The sequence below is a fragment of the Archocentrus centrarchus genome, chromosome 12 (genome assembly GCF_007364275.1).
Source record: "Archocentrus centrarchus isolate MPI-CPG fArcCen1 chromosome 12, fArcCen1, whole genome shotgun sequence".
Classification (NCBI taxonomy): Eukaryota; Metazoa; Chordata; class Actinopteri; order Cichliformes; family Cichlidae; genus Archocentrus; species Archocentrus centrarchus.
Genome location: NC_044357.1, coordinates 22,909,931 through 22,933,961, shown reverse-complemented (window position 1 = coordinate 22,933,961; position 24,031 = coordinate 22,909,931). Strand labels below are relative to the sequence as shown.

The following is a 24,031-nucleotide window of genomic DNA, read 5'->3' as shown; positions in this document are numbered from 1 at the left end:
TAATGGTGTGGTGGATATTTTCTTGGCACACTTTGGCTCCCTTTGCACCAACTGAGCATTGTTTAAATGCCACAGGCCGCTTGAGTACTGTTGCTGAACATGCTCGTCCCTTTACGACTAGTGTGCTCCATTTGACGGCTGTTTCTAGCAGGATAACACACCATGTCACAAAGCTGTCAGATGATCTCAAAGTGGATTCTTGAACATTACAATGAGTTTGCTGGCATCCACAGTCACAGGATTTCAGCATCTTTGGGATGTGGAGGTTCACAGAGGACAGATCTGCAGTGTGGTTATTAAGTGGTGTATTCAAGATCTGACCACTGATGATGTGTGCTATGAACAAGAAATTCAAGGTTTTCTTTTATAATCTCAACATATATTTCTGTAAAAAAAAACAAACAGTATATTTACATTTTTACACATTTTTTTTTTTTTACAATACATACATACATTTACATATAAATATAGAGGGGCATTTTATAGTGCTGTACAAACAGGACACACAAAAACTCACGCATACGCAAAACCATTCAATTTCATCACTTTGTTTTTACCTTTCAAGGACACACAACACTGTAGATCATTTCTTTCATTTAGAAACCCCCCCCCCCCGCCCCCGTCACTTTCTATATCAGAAACCTGACAAAGAGACAGTTCCAGCCTGTAATGTCAAACTTTTTCTAATGTTAATTAATTTCTGAAGCATAAGCATTTATCGCAGGTAGTAGTTTTGGACTGTGCACCCAGAGGAAGGAGTTAGCCTGTAAACGACACAAAGATAAAGCCGATAGTTTGCTCAGTTAGCTGCATCTGTTTGGGATGATGAATCGTAGTCATTCGGGCCATAAAGTGGACAGACTGGAGTCTGAAAACGGAGAGCCGGTCTGTCCTAATATGCACACTTACACACCACCAGCATTAATGTAGTTAAATGTTGGCTTTTGGATAAACTTTATGAAAACCTGAATTTCATTTAAATCCAAAGAATTGGCAGTTATGGCTGAACTTTCATTTTAACCCCAAAATTAAAATATATGAATCTTAATGACAAAAGTGCATAATTAAATTAAATTAATTTCTAAATACCATTCAAAGCTTTGAGATGCTATTTATGTTATGTGTACAGTATAAGTTGATCAAATATAAGATTGTGCTTTTAATTTGTTAAACATCCAACCATCCATCCAACCATCCATCCATCCATCCATCCATCCATCCATCCATCCAACACTCCATCCCCTAACCCCTTATCTATTTGCTGGAGTGCTGGTCCATCCTGGGCAGTTTGCTAGACCATTGCAGGGCCAATGCAGAAGCACGACTTCTTTTTAAAGCATTTGGTGTCACAGCGCCCCTTTGTGGTCAAAACACATCACGACTGTCAGACTGGCCGGGCAGGTCTGTGGCTTGTTCAGCATGCATAAAGCAGCAGGAATTTACAGCAGATTTCTGATGTTCTTTAAAGATGTTTGAGTGTAGCTTTGTCAGAGTCTACTTCGTATAGTTTTCTCCATGTTTACGGTGCATTCCAGAGCACATCAGAGTTTTCTGCACTGTGACACAGACTGATTCCAGCTGCTTCTTCCTCTGGTTTCAGTTACAGTTCAGGGAGCTGCCCCTGCAGGCGCTCATGTCTTTGTGTAGGGCATCTGCAGGCACAGTGAGCCGTGGTGAGGAAGAGGATGGCAGTGGTAGTGTTCGATCAGCGTACACAGATTGGGGAAGGTCACATCAGCTTCCAGAAATATGCAGTCATCCTGCCAAAACAGCCAACAGGAGGCTTTATTACTCTGATGTGTAACTTCAACACAGAATATAATGCATACTTTTATTATACAGCTAAAATACAACAGAGCGCAGCAGGGTTTTTACCTCTTCAAACAGTCTGTAGTTTCTGGCTTTGCCTATGCTAATGTCCCACACCACCAGCACCTGGTAACACACCACAGATTCTTTTATTTAGACCTTTAAATCAGGAGCCCTATTCTCATTTGCATAAACATCAGCATCACAGACTTTAAGACGACTTTAAGACTATAAGATATGAGAACAAAAGTGGCATAAAGTGATCTACAGATGATATAAGGTAAGATAAAGTGGACTGGTGCTTAGTGCTTTTCAAGTCTGACCACTCAAAGCTTCAGACTGCAGGAAAAATATAGCTTAGCCACTTCAACAGGCTCTGATATTTTCTGTACTTTTTTCTGGACATCTTTTGCATATTTTTTATTCCATTTTATTTTATTTTATTGGATTTATTGAGCTATTTTACTTCATTAGAGCTATTTTTTTGCATTATATTCAGCCTTTTCCACAGTGTTTTATTATATTTTATTTAGATTTTTACTTATTGAGGTCCACATTGTATTTAAAACAGCTCTTTGTCCATATCATTTTGTTATATTTTATTTAATTTCTTAAAATTGAGCTCTAGTTAAATTCAACTTGTTACTTTTTTAAATTGTATTTTATTTAGACGTCCACTTCCTTTTCTATCCTCCTGAGACCCGAGCTCCTGTTTGCGATGCATTTTCAATTTCTCTTAGATATTTTGATTAGATGGACCTGAAATGTATATATACTAAGCTTCCTCTTTGAACAGGAAGTTGTATTTTGTTACATGGTTGTTACATACTTTTGTGAGAAAAAAAGATGTCCTCGGATGTGGACACTGGAATTATTTTATAGCATAGCACAACAAAAACAACATGACTTAAAGTATAAAATACTATTGAGCACAATGACGTATAAGGTGCAGCAAAGTCAAAATGTAATGTCCCCCATTTGTGGATGCAGGGTCTTAGGAGGCTATGTAATTGAGTTTTTCTTTTATTAGTAATTTTCCTTTTTGTTTTGCTTTCTTCTGTTTGGTTTTTATTATTAACACAGGAATGAAAATAAAGTATATCAAATTGTTTTACATCTTATCTTCATGTAGTAGTAGTCGGTCTCTTTTAGCTCTGCTTTTGGTCTCCACCAACATGCGCACAGCCCCTAAAGCCTCACTCAGACTTCTGTTATTAGCAGCTAAAGTATTATTTTTGCCAAAAGTCATAAACACTAGATCCCTAAAATATGTTTTATAAAACAGGAGATGGACATAAGGACATGTTTTTGTTTGTTTATTTTATTTTAAAACTACAGATTATTTAAGATTATGTTCCCAACGTAATCTCTGCAGAACACAGCCTTTTGAAAAGCATTTTCTTGCTCAGTGTTGATATTAAAGACAAAAGAAACCAGTAACAGAAATAATGTGTTCATAAAATGTACACGTATACTAATTATATCACTTTACTAATTTTACTTTATTATTATTACAAATTTTTAGGTATTTCAGTCCAGAATGACTAAAGATGGCAGTTAAATCTGGTGCTTTAGAATTCCTTAATGATAACTATGTGACACAGACTGGAAATTATTACTCTTTATTTAGCTACTAGTTAATTAATTATTACCTTTGCTGTTTTAGTTCCTGAGTTTCTGATGGCGTACAGTCCATCCTCCGGAGGAGTCGGACTCTCTTTGAATAACCTGGAAACACAAAAATAATAACTGGTTATGAGTTATTAGTGGAAAAACATTCAATAATAAAGTCTGAAATTGAAAAGCAAATGTCCCTGTGTGCTAACCTGAATTAAACTTAAAGTGACATTCATAAAAAAACAAACTGTAAGAAGAAACTAACAACAGTACATGAAATAAAGCAGAAAGAAAAGCAGCTTTTAGCCACTAGAGGGCAGAAAACACCACAAAGTGGCACAGCTCAGTTTACTGAAGAAGCGTTTCAGCTTCCAGCTCTAAATCTGAAAATAAATATGAGTTACATACTTTTCTACGAAGCTGGTTTCATTTGAGTCGATGAAGGCAGAGTCTGGCAGCTGCATCTGCAGATACAGAAACAGCTGGTTAAACAACGCATTGCTGGAGCATTTTGACGCCAGGCACATCTTTCAGGTTATTTCTGTGTCAAAACATTTTTCCCATACAGTCAAATTGCAACATAAGTTATTCTACATAACTACATACACGTTAATAAAGACTAAAATCCAGATAAATGTCTTTTAAAATGAAAGGGGAGTTCTCTGAGTGCAGTCATGATGATAGAAGGGGTTATCTAAAGCAGCATCTATTCCCACGGTAATTCAGCATTATCATGGGGTGACACATCATTTCACTCGCTCTTACGTTCTCATAGTCATCGTCAGAGTCGTCTCCTCCACCGTGTTTGGTTGAGTCGTGTTTCCTCCTGAAATCCGCAGGGGTTTCAGTGCTGAGGGAACGGAAGCTCTGGCCCTCTGGAGATGTTCTTCTGGGGAGAAAACATATCTTAGTCGTGTAGGGAAGCTTTTTTACATTCCTCTTTTCTACATGGGCTCAGTCGGCAAAACACAGTGTGCCAATGAGACGGCTTTGGAGCTATTCAAAGGTGGATGTTTTCACTTTGCAGTCACACAAAATTAACCTGAATTTCACTGTTGAGACAATAATGCAAAGTTTTTTTGTTCAAGTCGGACTTACTGGAAGGGTGTTCCCGGTGACCTGGTCTTGGTCGCAGGCAGCAGAGGTTTGACTCCTATTACAGGAGGTGTGGTTATCGATGGTTTATTGTGTAGTTTAAGTAGTGGAGAGGGTGGAGCGTGGCCAGGCAGTGCTGGGTGACTGGAGGATGTCGGACTAAGGAATGGATTTGGTGGAATCGGCAGGTTTGGTTTATTGCGGTGGTAGTTGCTTCCCAGTGACTGGCTCCCTCCAGAGTTAGGGGGACAGGGGCTGGGACCATTTAGGACCATCCTGGTCTCTAGTTTTTCACAGATGGGCAGAGTAGCCGGTGACTGGACCAACACGGCCGGCGTAGGCCTCCTGTCTCTCTCATTGCCCGTCACCCCCACGGAGGTCGACCTGCCTGGTTTCTTTAAATTGGAAGGAAGAGGTGGAGGGACCGAAGGGCCAAAAGGTAAAGGTGGAGGTGGGCCTTTGCTAGAGTCCTTCTTTAAGCAAGGAGATGGAGGGAGTGCAGAAGGTGGAGGTTTCTTGGGGAGCAGAGAGGCTGGGGTTTTGTGTTGTGACGGGATGGGAGGGGGCAGGACTTTGTGGAAACCTAGACTGGAGTCCTGACGCTGGGAGACTGGCACGGGTGGAGGAGGGTAAGAGGGCGGTGGACCTGTGGGTCGACCTGAGCAGGAAATGAAAAAAAAAGAAAATCCGTATGAGTTCCTGTTTCAGGTGAAGATTATTGTGTTAAGGAGTCATAACTAGAGGGAAAGGGTTGGAGGTGGTCACCTGGACACGATGGGGAACAGTCATTGTCTGGCTTCAGATAGTCCTCTTCATCGTCATCATCATCATCGTCCTCACCATAATCTTTACACAGAAAGACAATTTATGAACACACAAATATCATACATCACAACCTTATATCTTATGCATATATATTCATCTTTGAGGTCTTACCAATTTCAGTGGTATCGACAGGATGTTTAATATCCATCGGTCTCTCGATTGTACCATAGAAACTGTCTGCATCTGAATCTGAGTCACTGTCACAACAAAGAAAAGTGCATCATTAATAAGTAATATGCTAAAAAAAGGGGGGGGGGGTATTGACTGCAGGATCACTAAAGAGTCAGAAGGTTGCTAGCTTACAAGCTAGCAAGAAAAATTGAAACTTATGTCAAGATATTCAAGCGTTTTAATACTGAATAGCAGTAATAACTTAAACTGAAGAAATTCATGTTGTTATTACATCAGCTAGAAGGTGAATACATTTCAAAAATCATGAATACAGGCACAAAAAAATGTCACTGTTGAACTATTTTGGACAGCTGATGCCTTCAGCTTCCTGCTTCCAAGGAAACTGTGCAGTGTCAGGGAGCTTCCTGATTGGCAGCGCTAAGTTCAAATTTCGAGATATTAACATGAAAATTTATGATACGTAACTCAAAATTTTGACTTATTTTCTCAAAATTTGGGGTTACTAAGTCGAAATTTTGAGTTAAGGATGGTGATTTTTATTTTTTAGTGGCAGAAACAAGCTTCCGTAGATCTGTCACATTGTTGTGGAGGAATTTTAGCCCTATTTAGCTGTTTAATTCTAGAATACTTTGGTATACAGAGGAGCCCAAATCATCACCCCTCCATCACCATGCTTGACAGTTGGTATGAGGTGCTTGTGCTGATAGGCTGTGTTTGCCACTGTGCATTAGGGCCAAATCTCTCCACTTTGGTCTAATGTGTCCAAAGGACATTGTTCCAGAAGTGCTGTGGTGTATTCAGATACAACTTTGCAAACCTAATTCATGTTGCTAAGTTCTTTTTAGAGAGAAAAAGCTGTCTCCTGAGAATCCTTCCAAACGAGCCCTCCTTGTTCAGTCTTTTTCTGATTGTGCCGTCATGAACTTTAACATTTAACATGCCAACTGAGGCCTGTAGAGTCTGCGATGTAGCTCTTCGGTTTTCCGCTGTTTCTATTAACATCGCACGGTCTAACTTTAAATAAATACATTTCCTGGGAGGTCCAATCTTTTCTGGGAAGATGGTGAGATTAACACACACCTGAATGCTGCAAATCAGGGAAGTGCCTAAACTTATGCTTTTATAGAGGTAGTCCGACTTGCTTAATTGGCAGCACCTGGCTGCTAATGTTTGAAGTTTTGTTAAAATAACACGACTATAACCTTTATTAAAGACACAGAGTTTGCATTGTGGTCAAATATGATAGGAGTCACTGATGTTACCTTGGCAGGAGGGCCTCTTTCCTGTCGTTATAGTGGTCTATTTCCCTCCGAAGGTATCGCATCCATTTCTGTAAGACATCAAGCAAAATATGACAAGTGTCTATGTGAAACTACATGCATTTAAAATAAAAACAAAACCTGAAGAATTTAATGTTTTGCCCCATTAATCTAGTCTAAAGACTGAAACACTGGGATGGTGGTCCAGCTTAAATGTATCTACGATTCTGCCAACTCTACTTTGACCAACTCTGAGAAACCCAAAGTGATTTTAGAAGTGCTTCTAAATCTAAATAATTAATAATAATTATTTAAAAAAAGAACATCTTCATCCCAACCTAGGTTTTCACTTATTTTTGTGTCGAGCTAGCTTTAACACATCACGGTCTTCTGGTATGTCTCCGTGTTCTTACCCTCCTCTCGTCCTCACTGGCTGCCGAGAAGAACCACGTCCTGTGTTTCTTACTGAAGTGGACGATCTTGAAAGGAAAGACGTTGCTCGATGTTGTCTCCTCCGCTGCTCTCATCACTCTGAGGAAGAAGATAAATGTAAAATAAGATAAAAATCAATGTTCTGCTCCAGTTGCTGGAAATGTACAACAACAACAAGTGCAACTCTGCTGCTAATGAGCCAAACATCCATTCTGCTGAACTGTAATTGAGATAATTACTACCTTAATGTGGTAAATTTAAATGTAATATACAGTAGTATAGGACTATTAAAAAAAAAAAATCAAGGAGTTTATTTTGATTACAATTTAAGTAAGAGTCCGGATTATTACTGAATCACTGGCTGTGAGTTAGGCTGTGATCAGACGACCTTCTTCCCTCCTTAAAGCCACGTTCGCACATACAGCACAGACTAGGAAGTGCAATAAGATTCCAACCACTATCTGTGGGGAAGACCTGGAAAAACATCTGGAAACTGCCCACCACTCCTTCAAGACTCAAGTGTCACAAAGCAGAGAACATGAGAACATCTAAAGCGGGACGCTTTCTACTCCAACCACCTAATCTATGAGCAAGTTTCAAAATGAGCAGCTTCACTGTGTGCCGGCTGTTATGTGCTGTGTTGCTTCTTGGGGAGTTTTTCTGTCTACAATAAGTACTTCCTCTCTTCCTCTCCTGCTCTCTCCCTTGCTTGGCAGCTGTTTTCATTTTTAAGACTTCTCCTCAGTGTACTGTTGACATATTGGGGCTCCAGAGGCTTGTAATAGGTACCGCAGGGCCATTTTTGAACAAGCACTCAACCTCTTTTTGCATTAAACCTTATAATCCACCCTTATTGTGTACATAGATGAAATGCTGTAGTAAAGCAGACATTGAACCAGTTGGGGTGTGAGCGTCTCTGGTTCTGAGTCCCACAGATGCACCAAATAAGCACACAAGAGGGTGCAGGTGCAAAGTGAGAGGGCAACAGTCTAATCATAGCTGTAGATAAACCCGGGTTTCTGCGGCTCAGGGGGAAGTGGCACACATGTCAGAATCATTAACCTCAAAGCACACACGTTATCATATTATTACTGTTCAGTACCAGTCAAAAGTTTGAACACACAAACTTGTACACTGGTACTGTATAATGATGCCTTTTACTGACCTGTTGTAGCCATTGAGAGAAAACGCCCCCTGTGGTGCAGCAGAGGTACTGCTCTTAAAGTAGTACACGCAGCCCTTGTGGATGATGATGTACCTCAGTGGCCCTGTGAAGCAAGCAACACGGGTTAAGACTGTGGTCTGAAAGGTGCTGTGTTAATGAATACTGCTTTTTATGTCTTTTTTTAAAAAAAATCATAGACTCACATTTCATTAGGCTGAACTGGCTGCCTCCCTTCTTGTGGAGGTATCCCGCAGTGGAAACGCCTCCCGGCATGGTGAGGAGGTTCTGAGCCCCGATGGCTCGCATTGGCACCGGCCAGCACATCTCTGAAGATGACATGGTTCTACGGCAGAGCAGAGGACAGAGCGTGGTGTGAATAACTTCTCCTGTTCTAGAAAGAACCAAATCTGCCCTGTGGGCAAACCCGCTTCCTCTCCAGCTCAGCTCCGTTCAGGGCGCTCTGAGCTACATCAGCGCTCACACGCAGAAATAGAGGCAAGACCACCACAGACATGATCACCCAAAACAACCAATGGTGAAGTCTGTTTTTGGGCTACACACATAATCATAGAACCGGAGTTATGAAACAGTGAACAGACTGGTACTCGTTTAGCACCTTTCCACTCAGCTGAGCACTCAAAGCAACTTCAGAGTCTCATTCACCCAAATTCTCATTACTTTTGTCGTAACATGGAGTAATGGTCTACTGCTGGTCACTGGTCCGGACAGGGATCGCTATAATCAAATCTCTATAAACAAACTAAAAACTAAAAAATTCTGACACTCTCAGAAATTATGGGTCAACTAAGGTTAACATGACATATACCATGAAACACCATATTACTAATGGGAAATGGTCTCAGTGGACTGGCAGATGCAGAGTTGGAGCCCTGCTGAGTCCGCCGAGCTGCTCAGAGAATCCTGTTTGAATTGGGCAGCTCGACAAAGATGAGTAAAAGAATGAACCTAAACACTTTCCCCTCACTTTCTTCTATAAAATCCTTCTCCTGCACCTGATCCACGTGTTGCCTACCTCCTGTTGAGCTTCTTGGTGATGGTCTGAATGGTGCCATTCTCCCTTAGTACGCTGACCGCGGAGGCTATCACAGTAGAAGCTATAGCCGGCAGTAGGTCCATGATAGAAGTGAGAAACTCTTTCTCAGTGCGATTTTACTCGCCCATCAAATCTGAGCAGAGGCAGATTTGTCCGTCCGATTTTCAGCTTCTCTGATCAAACTCTGTCTCATTTTCTGCTCTTCGCTGTCTCTCCCTTTCCCTCTCTGGCTGCCTTTGCTGATTTCTATCAGTTTCGCTCTCCCTCGCTCAGACGCTCAGGCTGAGGTGGTGCAACTACATGAGTGCAACACACGATTACCGCATGAGCAAACACACATTTTTAGTTTACGCAGGAAAAACACAAAATCCTGTCCTGTCCTTTTTCTGACTGTCCAAGGCTTAAAAGTAAATGTGTGTGAGTGTGAGAGTGTGTGTGTGTGTGAGAGAGAGAGAGAGAGAGAGAGAGAGAGAGAGAGAGAGAGAGAGAGAGAAATAAACATCCCTTCATCATGCAAAGTGTTTATGTGTAACTTCCAGTCTATCACCAGCATCTTTTGGCCTCAAAGGGGAAAGAAGTTCAGGAATTAAGTGTTTAGGTAGTAAATCCAAATCCACTCCCCCTCCCTGAGATAAAAAGACCATAGAATTAGATGGGAATGTGCTCATTTACTGATCTTAAGATGCAGGTCCTAGCAGGGCACTTCACAGATTACTCTGTGTTTAGGCCCTAGTATATTTGAAATAAACCTACAATGAGGTGATGATGATGATATGAAGGACTGAGGATAAACGGCTCATACTTTGGGGGAGACTTTGACGTGAATATCATAAAGAATGAGGAAAAAAATTGGGCTCAGAAATAAACCCCCTGCTTAAAAAATGACAAAACTGTTGCAGGAACGTAGTTTTATGAATTACTCTTCACACAGGACCAGTTTACTGTGGCAGACCCCTGACATCATAGCATCCAAACCCTTCCACCGCAATAAAGTGCAGTTGATGGTGAGTAGAGCAGGTTACAACCATTATTGGATTTTGTCAGCTTGCTGTATGGCACCAGAAGCTGCAACTGACTTGCTTGTCTTGTAGACAATATACTTAGTAGTGCAGTGTGTGTACTTTGGTCAGTGCAATGTTATATTAAACTGAGCAGAGAAAGCTGCGCACTTATCAAATACAGAAACTGTGGCTTTCAGCTTTTAGACTGTCGTGCAAAAATGTTCTAGATGTATTAATTATAAAGCCCATATAGTCACACATCTGAAACTAAAGTCTTGCAAAGACAGTTTAAACAGGCATAAACACCAACACAACAGTATTAATGCCTGACCAACTGCTTGCTGTTAGCCAACCAGCAGGTGTTGGCATCACCTGCAGCATACTTTCTCAAAGCAGGCTGCATGCAGTTACACTTGTTAGCTTGAGCGCACTCCAAATAGCAAGCACAAATATAGAAGTAGGTGACTTCAGAGATGCAACTGCCCACAATCAGCACGTTCCTGATCTGTCACACATGTTAGCAGTTAGCGTAGAAACTCACGCAGTGCTGTCATTTCTAGCGCCATTTAGAAAAGATGTTCAGATCTGCTATACATTTTGTTTACAAGGTGACTTTGTATTGCAGATTTATTCTGCTCTGAACATTTTGAAATGCTTATACAGATGGATGGGACATGCTCCCACAACTCCAAACAATATTTATTGATGATGAAGATGATAAACAGGTATAACAGTCTGTCTCTCTGTGTTGGCCCTGTGACAGGCTGGTGACCTGTAGAGGGTCTACCCAGCCTCTCACCCTATGACAGCTGGGATAGGCTCCAGCCCCCCCCCCCCAGAGTAGGCTAGAAGCTGTGGTGGCAGCAGCCCCACCACCTCCCAATCACCACACCCTACTCACAGTGTAACCAAAGCAGCCCACTTTGAGAATTAGAACGGAAAGTATGTTCACGGTCAGCTGGAGGGCGTGAAAGTTAGCTGATAACACAGGCAGAAAACAGATCACCGAGGTAACACTTCTCCCTATTTCTGACCTTAGGCTGCCCTGCTTCTTATCTCTGTATGTGTGTGTGTGTGTGTGTGTGTGTGTGTGTGTATGGGTGCGCCTAGGACTTCAAAAGTACATACAAAAGCTATCATGTGGTTCGCTCTCTGCCTGGCCCCATGTAATGTTTACTGATAATTATCAATACAGACCTCAGCAAACACACAAATACACGGCAGCCGTTCTGCAGTTCATCTCATCACAAGAATTTCCTGAAGTCCTCGTTCTCACTGCATCTCAGCCAGCAGAGAGAACTGAAACAACACAATGGTGATGTGACTGTGCACTCAGCATTTTGATGTTTGCTCTGGGAAGTGGGCTAAATGCCTTTTTTTTCCACTGGGGGTGTGGATAAAGGCATGTATGAGGTCAGCGTTGCAGTGCTCTTCTGCTCTCTGGGTTGTAACTGTTTTAGCCGTGCTTCTCCAGGAATTTAAAATAATACCCGTTTTCCCCACCTTATGTTGGGGTGTTTGAGCCCGGTCCTAGCATAAATGGGGGCTCTTCCGGGATCATTTGGATTCTTGGATCACTCTGCACCAGTCTCACACACAGTATTGAATGACTGGCCCCACATTTGCACATCTTGACTCATTTTCAGTCTGGCTGCCTCACCTCAACAGAATCTGGCAACTTTGTTCCCAAAATCAAATTTTATTGCATCAAAATGCAAAATTTTTAAATATAGCACAGCAGAGACAGCACAAAAAAGGAAATCCTGTTCGAATAAATAAAACAGAATTTCCCCCGACGCTGTCACATTAGGTCACTTCCTAACAAGTAAAACAATGAAACTTTCCACGTCAGCAGGGTGACAGGCTCTCTGGGTGCTGATTTCACATTTTCTTCTTCCATCGTGCGGCTCTTGCATCACAGATTTCATGACCAAAATACTGCACATAGCAAAAGACCTCAATGACATAAAACTAAATAAATAAATAAATAAATAAATAAAATTATCTCCCAAAACCTTGCAAAGTCACACCAAATAAAACTGCTGTGGGTTTATTTTGAAAGAAAAGTAGTGGGACTGAGCTTTAAACCCTCTCACCTCACCTACTGTTTTTTTTGAAGTTCCTGAAGAGATACTAATCAGAGAACTGCTGTTTCTCAGGAAGGGAAGCACAGCCCACATACCAGACGCATTCTAACAGATTTCCTCCCCGGACACAAACACAATGTCTGCCCCGAGCAGCGGTTTAAAAGTGACTTTTCACATTTAAACTGTGCGCTGATGCCAATTCGCCGTCCACCTGAGACAGAGGTTGAAGTTTGTTTCAAAGCATTCAGATTAATCAGAGTGGATATCAGCAGACAGAGACAAGGTGAACAGACTTCACGAGAAGATGATTGTGCAGAAAATGCTGTAATAAAAAGGCAAAGACAATTAAGAGGCACAATATAAGTTACATATCTTCATCTCTAACAGCCTCTGCACAGAGCCTGAATTGGGCAGAGAAACTCAACAGATCTTTTAAAAACTCGTCAAAGAAAGGTTAAGAACGGCTGCACTGTGTGAGAGCAGACAGACAGCAGCAGGCTGACTGCTCATTTCCAGACTGAAACTGAAAGTAGTGCAGGTTTAAGGTGGAAATTCCCCCAATCAGATCCCAGGAAATCTGCTTGTGTTAAATTACCTCATACAAAACCAGTGTTGCAAAGAAATACAAGATAACTCATTAAAATCCTGTGCAGTACAGAGTGGCGTACTATGTTCCGCTGAAGGACATTAGATTAGAAATAAAACAGGTTTAAGTTGTAACTTCAAGCATAAGAGTACAAATCAAATACATGAATTTTAGTATTTTGTAATATTTTGTATTGGAGTAGCTTTCTGCACCCAGCCTAACTTATCCTCATATTAAAAGTTTAAATTAAGCTGGAAAATCCCACCAATCAGACAACAGCTGCAGCCTGGATGTGACCTGAAAGGCACAGCCAGGGGCAAAAAAGTAGTAAAAGTAGTAGTGGTAAACTTAATTGCTGAAAGTGCTCCAGGGTCAAAAAGCCTCCAGCATTGTTTCAGCAGCATGGATGTGATAAGCCTCAAATTACACCTGAAAAGGAATGCTTCCCCCTTCTGATTATTTCATTGTGTTTCTGTATGTGTGTCTGTGTACACCGGATCCCAGACAAGATGATTTAACGTGTTTAAATGTGCCATAGTTGGTAGAAACACCTCTAAGCTCCATAAATGCTGCCGTGTACAGTATTAAAACTTCACTGAAAGTCACATTTCTGATCTGTTACAAGGTTTGTTACACAACGACATGCAAAAAGTCGTTCCTGGAAACACTGCACGAGCATCAGTATAATTTTACTACAAATATCCTGCTTTGGGATATTGTTATAAATTAGGAGTTTACTGATCAAATGAGAAATAGGGTCATTCTCTCAAAGACTTCTGTACAAGCACAACTGTTTACACAACCAGAGGAGTCGCCACCTGCTGGTCACTGGTAAGAATGCATTGCCTTCACCTGCCACAAACCCTTAGCTCTATCTAAGTGAATGAGCTCAGAGCTGCTAACTGGATTCCCTTTAATCTTCAATCAGGAGTTTTAAAACATTTCTTCCTGTTTTCACCCACAAAACATCCAGCAGGGAGACTCCAAAATAATCTGCAGCTTTTTCTCAGCAGGAGCCACCGTTCATTAGATCAGGGCAGCATTTGAAAGGTGAAAGGCTAAACTAAAGGCTAAAGGAGGAGGACTACTGCTGAGAGTGCACGGTAAAAGCTGGACATAATGATTCAAATAGTTTGGAGAGACTGGAACTGGAAAAGCGGATCCAAAAACAAACAACAAAATGCAGGTCGTTTTCTTTGTTGATGCATCATGTGTGTTCTGCAGCGACCTGAGGAGGACAGGTGGTGTCATGGTCACAACGATTTCATGGGTCTGACTTGTGAACTGCACACAAAGCCAAAAATCAACTCCATCTCTGAAGAGGTTTTAATAGATTTCCAGTTGTGTTCTTGTGTTGTGAGTCGTTAGTTTGTCTACAGACCACAGATCAAACTAAGACGTGCACACGTGTAAGCACAAGTACCTCAGTACCCACTGTACATGTCACAGATCTCCACATCTGTCAGGTGTCTGCAACAAAAAAAACCCACCAGCGTCCGCGCAAAGTGTGTGCTTCGTGCTCAGACCTGATAACGAAGCCCCTGACTGCTCACAACCCCAGGCTCACTCAAAGGTCACAGGTAAACCGCTGACACAGCTGCAGCTGACGGAGTGCGTCTTGTCCAGGAAACGGTGTCATATTGTGCTGCAGTTCATGTCTGCAGCGCACTTCCTGTTCCCCACCTCCCCTACGACCGACCACGACGGATCCTCCACCAGTTCAGCTTTTCTCACTGTGACTTTAATACTCAGGTGTGAATTCATGAATAGAAACTGAGGGTGAGATGATTTGAGATGGGTTTATTGTAAGTCATCAGTGTTCCCTTACTCCTGCCTGTGAAGCTGAGAATGATTAACACAGCTAAAGTGTTGTTGATTATCTTTTTTTTAATGATCATATTACTTTTGAATATCATTTCACACATATCAGTTCACAATGCATTATATCAAACACCATTGTGTGTTACTTCTAGGAAACAGCCACAGCCTGATACTGCATTTACGTGTAACTACAATAAAAGACGGGTTTCCTCTTTTTTACGTGCCATTTCTCATCTCCCTTGCGGCGCAGATGTTGACCCACTGCTAGTTCTGACAAAAATCTTCAAACATGAATTCTTTAATACACCTTAATAACCTTCAGCTTCTTTTAGCAGATTTTATGAAAACAGCTATTTTCAGACTTTCCTGCTTCAAGAAAGTCAGTCTGCTATTAGTCTGCAATCAGTTTATGATTAAATGGGGCCACAACGGCAATTAGACACAATCTGTTTGTGATAATATGCCAGTTAACTGCCATAAAGTGGAGAAAATTGCACATTTGCACATTAACGTCTTACATTCAGAGTCCAGGAAGCCTTCAGCAGTCTGTCTGAGAGCGGCTGCAGTCGGTCCGAGTAGGACCGCGATTGTTTGGAGGCAGTTTGCCTCCCACCAGATGACCTCTGCAATCATCTTGCAAGGATGTTGTCATCCTATTTTTATTCTAGTGTTACTGAGCCACAACTGTGTTAAATCATTCATTGCTGTTGCAACAATGCTACAATATATATCGTTTAGTTTCTCTTCATCCTGGAAGTAAATCACAGGAGTCGTTCCTCTGACTCGCTAGTCTAACGTGTTGTTGGGAGAGCTGTAAGTGGCCTCGTTTTGGCCTTATAGTTGTGGAACTGCTGCTAGGTGGAAAAAGCGGCCCAGGGCTTCTGCTACTGAACCCAAATCATGGTTTCTGTGTGTCTGCATGGGTCAGACTGATGTAAATTTCACCATCAGCCAAACACAAGAAACAAAGCAGACCCTCACCCTGCTGTCAAGAAGTTGCTATCATGTGAAACTAGTGGGCCATGCCTTTATTCAGAGCTGGATGAGCAAGTTAACCTGTAAGCCGCTCTGAGTCCAAACAAAGGGTATAAATGCAAAAAAATATCAAGTCTGAGACAGAACGCTTCACTTATTATGCCAAATTTTGCCTTTTTTGTGCAGCTGGTCAGCAACTGAGTCTCCAAAAAGCGCATGCAATCTTGTTCTTTATGGGAATGCCTGATGATTCCAGTGAAATCTCCTTGGTTTTTAACATGAAATGAATTCAAAGAACAAGTGACCAGCGGTGCGTGGGCCTGTTTGGTTCCTTATTAATATGGAAAATTGGAAAAGAGGAAGAGAAACAGAAAGTACTCTTTTAGCCTACACACACATACACACACACACCTGCAGCAGTGGGCTCATAGAAAGCTGAAATAGTAAGTACTCTTTCTCTACCTGCATCATTCCTTCCTGTGTCCAAATATGGCAGTACCAGTCAACAGGAACTGCACCGCCGTCACACTTCTGTAACGGCTGCAGGAAGGATTCCTCTCAGACTGATGCACACGAACACACCGTCTAAGTCTGCTGCTCTAAAGGATAAAAATACCACTGATCCCACTGCGGCTGCTTCATCTCTCTAAGATAACAAATTAGAATTTAGCAAGAAACAGAAAAATGAGCGCGTTCAGAAAACGAGAGGAAGGAAGAGTTGAGATTTTGCTCTCTGGCTGCATGCCCACCCTCCCCCACGACGCAGGGGTCGAAAACGTGAACGCACTTCCCGTAAACGTCTTCGTTTCCTTTCTCTAACGCAGAGCCTTCTGAGGAATCACCGCGATCAGAACTGATGTGAACCGGGCACCATCGTGGAAACTGATCTCCACTGGAATACAAAGTGGAGACACACCACCAAAACCATCAGTCACGATCCGATTTGATTCAGCGTGTTTGTTTTTAGGGGTGAAAGTAACAAATTACAGCTAATCCTGTTTTTGTAATAAATTCAAGACATTTTTTTTATTCAGATATTTAGGAAATACAAATACTTACATCCTACTTTGCATGCGTCTTTCATTCTTTGTGAATGAGCATCAACAACATCCCTGCTTCGACTTTGGTTTCAGAAGAAATCTGGTCCAATGTTTCATTATAGGGAATCACACCTTCACCTCGGGGTGTCTGCGTCCACTGCTTTCTCTTTACTGCCACCTCTGATGCATTCACACCTGTAGCCTACAGCTTATATTCTCATAAACACACTCGGCATGATTCATAATTGATGACTTGTGTTTATTATGACTGAATGCTTTTGGCTGAACCCTGTTATATTTTAATAGACTCACTGGTTGCTCTTCTTCCAACAAAGTATTCCCAGCTGCCTTTATTATACTGCCTGGGTTATATACATGACTGTAATATAATTTCTGTAGTATTTAAATGGTACTATTACAATAATTTCCAGCTCCATTGTCATACTCTTGGACTCTGCTAGAGTAGCTTTGCATGACTCATGGTTCAAAATAATCCTTAATCATCTTTGTGCAGTTTTACCTTTTGCAAACTGAAGCTTTACTATGAATCTCTCCTTTTGAATGAAGCATTAAAGCAAATAAAACTCACTGTAATGCAGATTATTTTTTTTAGCATATGGAACCAAACTGAGCTCAGTTGGTGACCTTAAAGTGAGAAATCATTTTTGTTGGTCTCAGATATTTTCTGCCGAGCCTGAATGACAACATGCATTTTAGCAAAGATTGTATTTGTGCAAACCGCACTTAACTTCAGTTGGGGGGTACTGCACTGTTTAGCTTTACGGTAACATAATTCCGTTTTGTCAGATGTTCCTACGTCCCCCTGTTATGAATAAAGTTTCCTCTGGTGATGGAGCTGTGGCTGTAGTGGCCGCAGAGAGAGAGCGGTTCCATTTCCTGTGAAGCTCGTGCTGGAAGCCTGGAGAGGTGGTCACTGCAGAAGTCACAGCAACCGTGGCTCGTGTCCTGCTGCTGTGCTTTTAGTTAGGATGGTTACTTTCACCAAAAAGCAGTATTTGGTTTGCATTTTTGGGTGAAATACACCCAGGTTGCATGCTGAAAAATGCTAAGTTGGGATTGACACAACTGTCTCGCTATTGCCATAACCTGGTGCACCAATCAAAATGCACCTTGTGCATAAATGAGCCTCGCCAGAAGTTTTGACAAAATGACACTATCCGATAACCCCGGGGATGAGAGCGAGCTGGATGAGCTTATAAGGTACAACAAAAAGGGTGTCTTTGAGTTTTTGAACCAATAAGAACGATACGCAGTTGAAGCATTTTGCCTGTTTTTTGGTAGCAGTTATCCAAACATCTCAGATGGTTGCACAAAAATAACCTGCGGATTGCCTCCAGCCCCCCCCCCCCTTCCCGCAACCCTGAAAAGGATAAGAGGAAGAAAACGGATGGATGGAGATTCCAAGGGGTGAAATTCCAAAAGTCAGAAAATAGACAAAAGTCTAAAGAAGACAAAGAAGAACTCACAGATACACAAGTAATACGCTATTCATACATCAATGTATCACTTATGTTGCTGACCCAGAACTTTTCAATCTTACATCAATACTTTTGGAGAAGTACGTTTACCTGCTAATAATCTGAACCCACTGTTTACATCCTGATCTTCAGCTTCAGTGGCTAAAAGCTGCATTTAGTTTGTGAAATGTGCCTACTAATGCCTAAAACAGGACATGACCTAATGTGCTGTGTACTGTCATGTTATTCTGTTGCATCATATTTAGTCTCACTGGGTACGCTCAAAGAACCACACACTTCGCAGGTTTAATGGCCTCTCACAACTCTTCTTTCTGCTCTACTAGAGCAGATTTCAATGCACAGTTTAATTCCTTCACTTGATCCTGTTGTCATGCTGTTTTTGACTGCACGGTGACAGTGTGCTGAAAGTACAATAGGTGCTACTTTCGCTCCCTTGTGTAAGCGTTGCTCGAGGTGAGCCGGCTTTACTTCTGTTTTGACAAAAGGTGGTAAAATGCTTCGGTTTCAAATGGGGGGTGAGGAAATTTGGATTTACGCTTTGGACTTTTCCGTCTTCCAAACGAGGTTTAACTTCTTCTCAGTACTTCAGGCTGAAATGCTCCATTTCACTAAGGAAATTCTCTAGCTTAACGTTGCTGTTTCGACACTCGAGGCAGCAGTGAATGCAAGCCTAAATTCTCTCACTTCGATTATTCTAACAACCAGACCAAATGCCATCCAATACAGATGATGCAAACCTCACTCTTACTTCAGCGGTTTCGCACACTTAAGACCAAAGATGATAATCAAATGACTCAAAAGAACCACTAAATAGCAGACACCTGCCACTCGAACACAAAAACCAACCAATGAGACATTCGCTCCCTCAAACAAGCCATAGAGCTGGCCATCAGACTGGCCCTCAGGTGAGGACGTGTTCAGGGACACATCCAAAGATAAAGAGACCAGACGAGCCGTGTCAGACCCAGCAGAGTGAAGGAAATGTCTGAACTTACATGATATCCCTTTGTTCCCGAATACACATCCTGGTGCTCGGTTTGGAGGTCCGTGCAAACGACTTCTTCTTCCTCACCGATGGAGCAGACATGTCGGCGGACATGACAGTGGCAGCACAGGATAATATACCAGCATACTTTTCAACCCACGTGGAGAGACAGCGGACGGATGTACGGTTGAACGGGCACAAGGTAGAAGGGATCGAGCCACAGAGTCAAAATAAGAGTGGTTATGCGTGGAAGTGTGAGAGCAGAATGCAGATGAATGAAAGAAAAGATGGGAGAAAATTGTTAATGGAGGAAGAAAAATAAACAAATAAACTAATTAAAGAAAGGATAGTGAGCGGAGAGAACAATCAGCTGTGTCGATTAGGAAGTCTGTTGATGATCTGAACCCCTGATACTCTGCCAAGCGTTTCCTGAGGGGGGCTCCTCCTTCGGCGCTGGCACCTCATTGGCTGACCGGTTTCAGCGTGTTCCTTCCTGCTTTCTCAAAGACGGCGTGCGATAGGCTGCTGCCTGTAGCCCACACTTCTGCAAACGCACATCTCATACACTTGGACACCCAGCTCCTGAGAAATAGGCCAGGGGACTTTCCGTAGCTCAGGACTGGAACAATTCAGAGGTCGAGCACAGAGACGCAGAGACGCCTGAAACAAAGCTGAACTTTTGTGCTACTTTCTCGTGTGTAGCAGCGTAACTATAGGAGATTCCAGCTTCCTTTTTGACCCTTAGCACAGACGTGTGGGCACTATGTGAAAGATTAAAAAGGCCTATACAAAACAAATAAGGTGCTTTGGTGCAGAGCTGGAAGAACAACAGGATGCATGTGTGTTGCAGTGCATAAATGTGTGACTACTAATGTGTTTGATTGCATAAATAGAGAGCCCAGAACATGAGTGAGAACTTGGCGATGGAGGGGGAGAGATCTCCACCTGAATCAGGATCAGGGAAGGGAAAGAGATGATGGCAAAGACAAGCACAGAGAGACGGATGATGAAACACGAAATGCTGTCAAGGATGGACAAACTTTAAGGACATGCAATGGTGACATAGGGAGTGAAAAGAGATGAGTGCTCAGTGCATGATGGGAATCCCCCAGCAGCCTGAGCCTGTAGCAGCATAACTAAGGGGTGGTTCAGGCTCACCTGATCCAGCTCTGACTGTAAGCTTCATCAAAAAGGAGAGTTTGAGAGCCGGTTTGTGTCTCCTGAATCCAAAACTCCCCCAGTCTCACAAATTTTAGAGACTAAAACTAAAAAGAAAAAAAAAACAAGCACCCTCTATAATTTTACTTTCATTTAAATTAAGATTTGTCTTCTATTTACACATAAGGCTTAGTTTTGAGTTTAATTTTAGCTCACTGCAATAACCTTGATATTGTCTGACAGTTTCACTTCTTTATAAAACTACAAACATCACCAGAGGACACCTGTCTGACTTTTTCCCACAGCACTGCTGTGAACACACAGGATGCTCTATGATTAATAAAACTGGCACACTCCCCCTTTAATGAATGTATATTACATATTGTAAAAAACCCGCACCAGTCATGAGCGGCCCTGTATCCATTTCTCTCTATTCTTCCCTCAGGTCTTAAATCAGTTTCGCATTTCCTAGTTTTGTTGAGCCTTCCTGGCTCCACTGCTCTTCTTTCCCCTCGTCACTGTTTCTCAAACAGCAAGAAAACAGTTCAAACTATATTAGACTGTAAAATAACTACACCCACTCAAAGGCTCAGTGAGTGATGTTGTAATTTAGTCGAATACAAGAATGTGCAAAAATAAAAGCGCACTGGAGTGTGATGTATCATTTAACCGATTCAGGACCAGCCAAGGCCCTGCATACTCTGACGCCTTTTAATGTATTTAATTTCGTTGTATGTATAATGACAATAAAGTTCTATTCTATTCTATTATTTACTGCTGTTAAAGCAGATGGGCTGCAGAAAAAAAAAAAAGAAAAAAAGACCACACCGGATGTCACGCCTGTCAGCGGATAACAGGAAACGGAGGCTTACATTCACATTGACTCACCAACACTGGACAATAGAAGACTAGAAAAACTGACTGATCTGATGAGCCTCGATTTCTGCTTGATGGTGGGGTCAGAATTTGGCCCTTTATGACCACAGTGTACCATCTTCAGGTGGCTGCTTCTACCATGATAACACACAAAGCTGTCAGATCATCTCACACTGGTTTCATCAACACGACGGTGAGCTCACTGCACTCAAGTGGCCCCCGCAGTCACTGTCGGGATGTGGTGGTATGTGCAGGCCATACCAAATCAAAGCCTGTGTTCCTCTCCCTCAGATGGGAGATGCTGCCGCAGAATGGATGTTGGTACATTCGAGCTTTCAGACACGCTAAACACGGGAAGTTGAAATGATGTCAATCCTTGTGCAACGTTCGGGTTCTCATCATCAAATGCAGCGGGTGAGGATATGCGGTCATTATATCAACTGGTTTGAACTCCATCAGCTGATTCATTGAATACTCACACGGAAGATGCGCCCACCTATTAACAGAAAACACTCCTATTCTCAAAAGATGTTGGGTCACTGCTGAAAATAAAACATATGTTCATTGCGTTTGCATGTTTTTATGTTTTATAGGAATATGCTTCTGAACTTCCTTCTTCAGTAGAAGAGCAACACAGAGACAGATAGTACATCTGATGGTGTTAATAAACAAGGAACTGCTATCATATCATCAAAAGTGTAAACATATATGTACTGTTGTGTGCTGGTTGGCAGCTCTGAGGTGTGAAACGGACGGTCAGAGACCGAGAGGTGCACAGAATCCATTTTTCCTTGTAGTTGTGCAATCCGCACAGCTTTCCTCTTCAATGAACAGAGTGGAGAAAGTTTGGCAATAGCGGTGTCGCTCTATACAAAAAAAATTAAGCATTAAATATGATATGAAAGACTGAATTATGCTGTGTTGCACCACGCCTCTTAATCTTTGAATTCAGGTGTTTTCGTCCTGGCAGCAGAACGCTGGACCATCCGGTCTACATGTGTTCTGTGGATTCAGCCCCTCTGGGTAATATATTAGGTTAAGGTTATACATTAAATGAGCAGAATTCAGCCGTTTTTAGTTGAAGGCAGTATGTATGGAGGTTGGTTTTTGAGCAGTCGTGGGGTACACTATGACTTTGTCCATTAGGACAAAACCGTCAACACGGACTTCTGATGCAGTGCCCCGAGGCATCTGAGGAAAAACAGTCAGAGGAAATGCTCTGAATGCCAGCGTATTCAAAATGCCAGACTTTTTGCCTCCCTTCAAGTGAAAATGAAGTCAAAATATCACACTGGAAAAAGATCACGCATACATGGAAATGGTACGAGTGCAATGCTACACGTCAGCAATAATGAGAGATCTAATAACAGCAGCCGCAGAGATGCAAGTGAAGATCAGGAAATTTGGCAAGAAAAAAATCCCCCAATGGCACCAATAGCCAGTATTGATTCCTCCTAAATTTAAACAAAACGGGGATCCAGTTCTTCAAAATATAAACATTGCTGAAATTTAGTTTCACAGAAATGAAATTTCTTAGAAAGTTTTTTCCGTAATGACACTCATGGTTCCTTGGTACATGCTAAATTGGATGCTATCTATTTTCCAGCTTCCAGCTATAAATATCGATCTTGATTCAGCAAGATTCCTCTCCAGTTGATTTGTCAGTTATTTATCTTTCCCAGGAAGGTAACTGAAAAAAGGAATCACAACTGATTTCTCACATTAAACATTATGCTAGAATAGACTATAATAGAACTTTAGTGATCTTTTGCAGGAAACTACTTTGTTACAGCATCAGTAGCAGCTAACACTAATACCATAAGATACAGTGAGCATGCAGGACAACCACACAAACTGCAGCTGCAACTGATCAAAATAACACTACGCATCAAAGAGAATGACTTGCAAGGCTGCAGCAGTATTACAGCTCAATGCGACATGCGTGCGGTGACATTTAATATACATACAATTGTGGACTGCTGGTTCCTGTTACACTTAGTCTGAAACCATGAGGCCTCAGTTTGACAGCCCGCACAGCAAAAATTTCCAAGAAACAACCAATGAAACTTCAGGAGGGCTGCTGCTTTTACTGTATCTGAGTCAAACAGTGACTAATGATCTATATATATGATATCGGTGTGAAGTACCAGTGATGTCAGTGGCGATGCAGAAAGGGAATCAGAACCAGTTCGTGTCCTGCTGGCGTCACATGATGCTTCTCAGCTGAAACCACTAAAAGTCCTCTTCTAACCTGGCCAGTCAGCATTTCCTAAAGATACGCAAGTTTATTTACTGCACTGTATACATTTAACCCCAGGAGGGCTAAATTGAAAATATCACTATATAATCTTAAATAATACAGTATATTAACCCTCAAGTGACAGAGGTGTTTTTGATGTTTTCAAAAATAGACCCTCCCTCATACACCTCACAGTGGTTTGTTTCACTGAGGTCCACAGAGTTCTTTAACATGGTTACATTATAGCTATAGGGCAGCCACATCTCCTAATACATTCTTATGGAGGCAAGAGGTCTGTCCACAATTAAATCCAATTTAACACGCTGAATTTTCAACCAGTCATGCAGTAGGTTTGATTTCCTATAGTCCACCTGTG

At 41.9% G+C, this 24,031-nt stretch overlaps 1 protein-coding gene across 2 annotated transcripts in view; it reads right to left on the bottom strand.

Annotated features, from left to right (window-relative positions):
- Positions 1–633: 633 nt before the first annotated feature.
- sh3bp2 (SH3-domain binding protein 2) overlaps positions 634–24,031 on the bottom strand; it is a 28,110-nt gene continuing 4,712 nt past the window's right edge. The window contains exons 1-13 of one of the 2 annotated variants that reach the window (XM_030742876.1): positions 19,393–19,754; positions 8,538–8,677; positions 8,335–8,437; positions 7,151–7,268; positions 6,741–6,808; positions 5,458–5,543; positions 5,287–5,367; positions 4,525–5,179; positions 4,192–4,315; positions 3,835–3,890; positions 3,462–3,537; positions 1,876–1,935; positions 634–1,760 (exon numbers count right to left, since the gene is read on the bottom strand). In XM_030742876.1, the coding sequence (XP_030598736.1) occupies positions 1,632–1,760; positions 1,876–1,935; positions 3,462–3,537; positions 3,835–3,890; positions 4,192–4,315; positions 4,525–5,179; positions 5,287–5,367; positions 5,458–5,543; positions 6,741–6,808; positions 7,151–7,268; positions 8,335–8,437; positions 8,538–8,677; positions 19,393–19,496 (1,800 nt within the window). In that variant the 5' untranslated portion in view covers positions 19,497–19,754 and the 3' untranslated portion in view covers positions 634–1,631. Of the gene's footprint in view, positions 1,761–1,875; positions 1,936–3,461; positions 3,538–3,834; positions 3,891–4,191; positions 4,316–4,524; positions 5,180–5,286; positions 5,368–5,457; positions 5,544–6,740; positions 6,809–7,150; positions 7,269–8,334; positions 8,438–8,537; positions 8,678–19,392; positions 19,755–24,031 lie in introns of those variants that run through there. The other variant, XM_030742877.1, reaches the window with a different exon arrangement.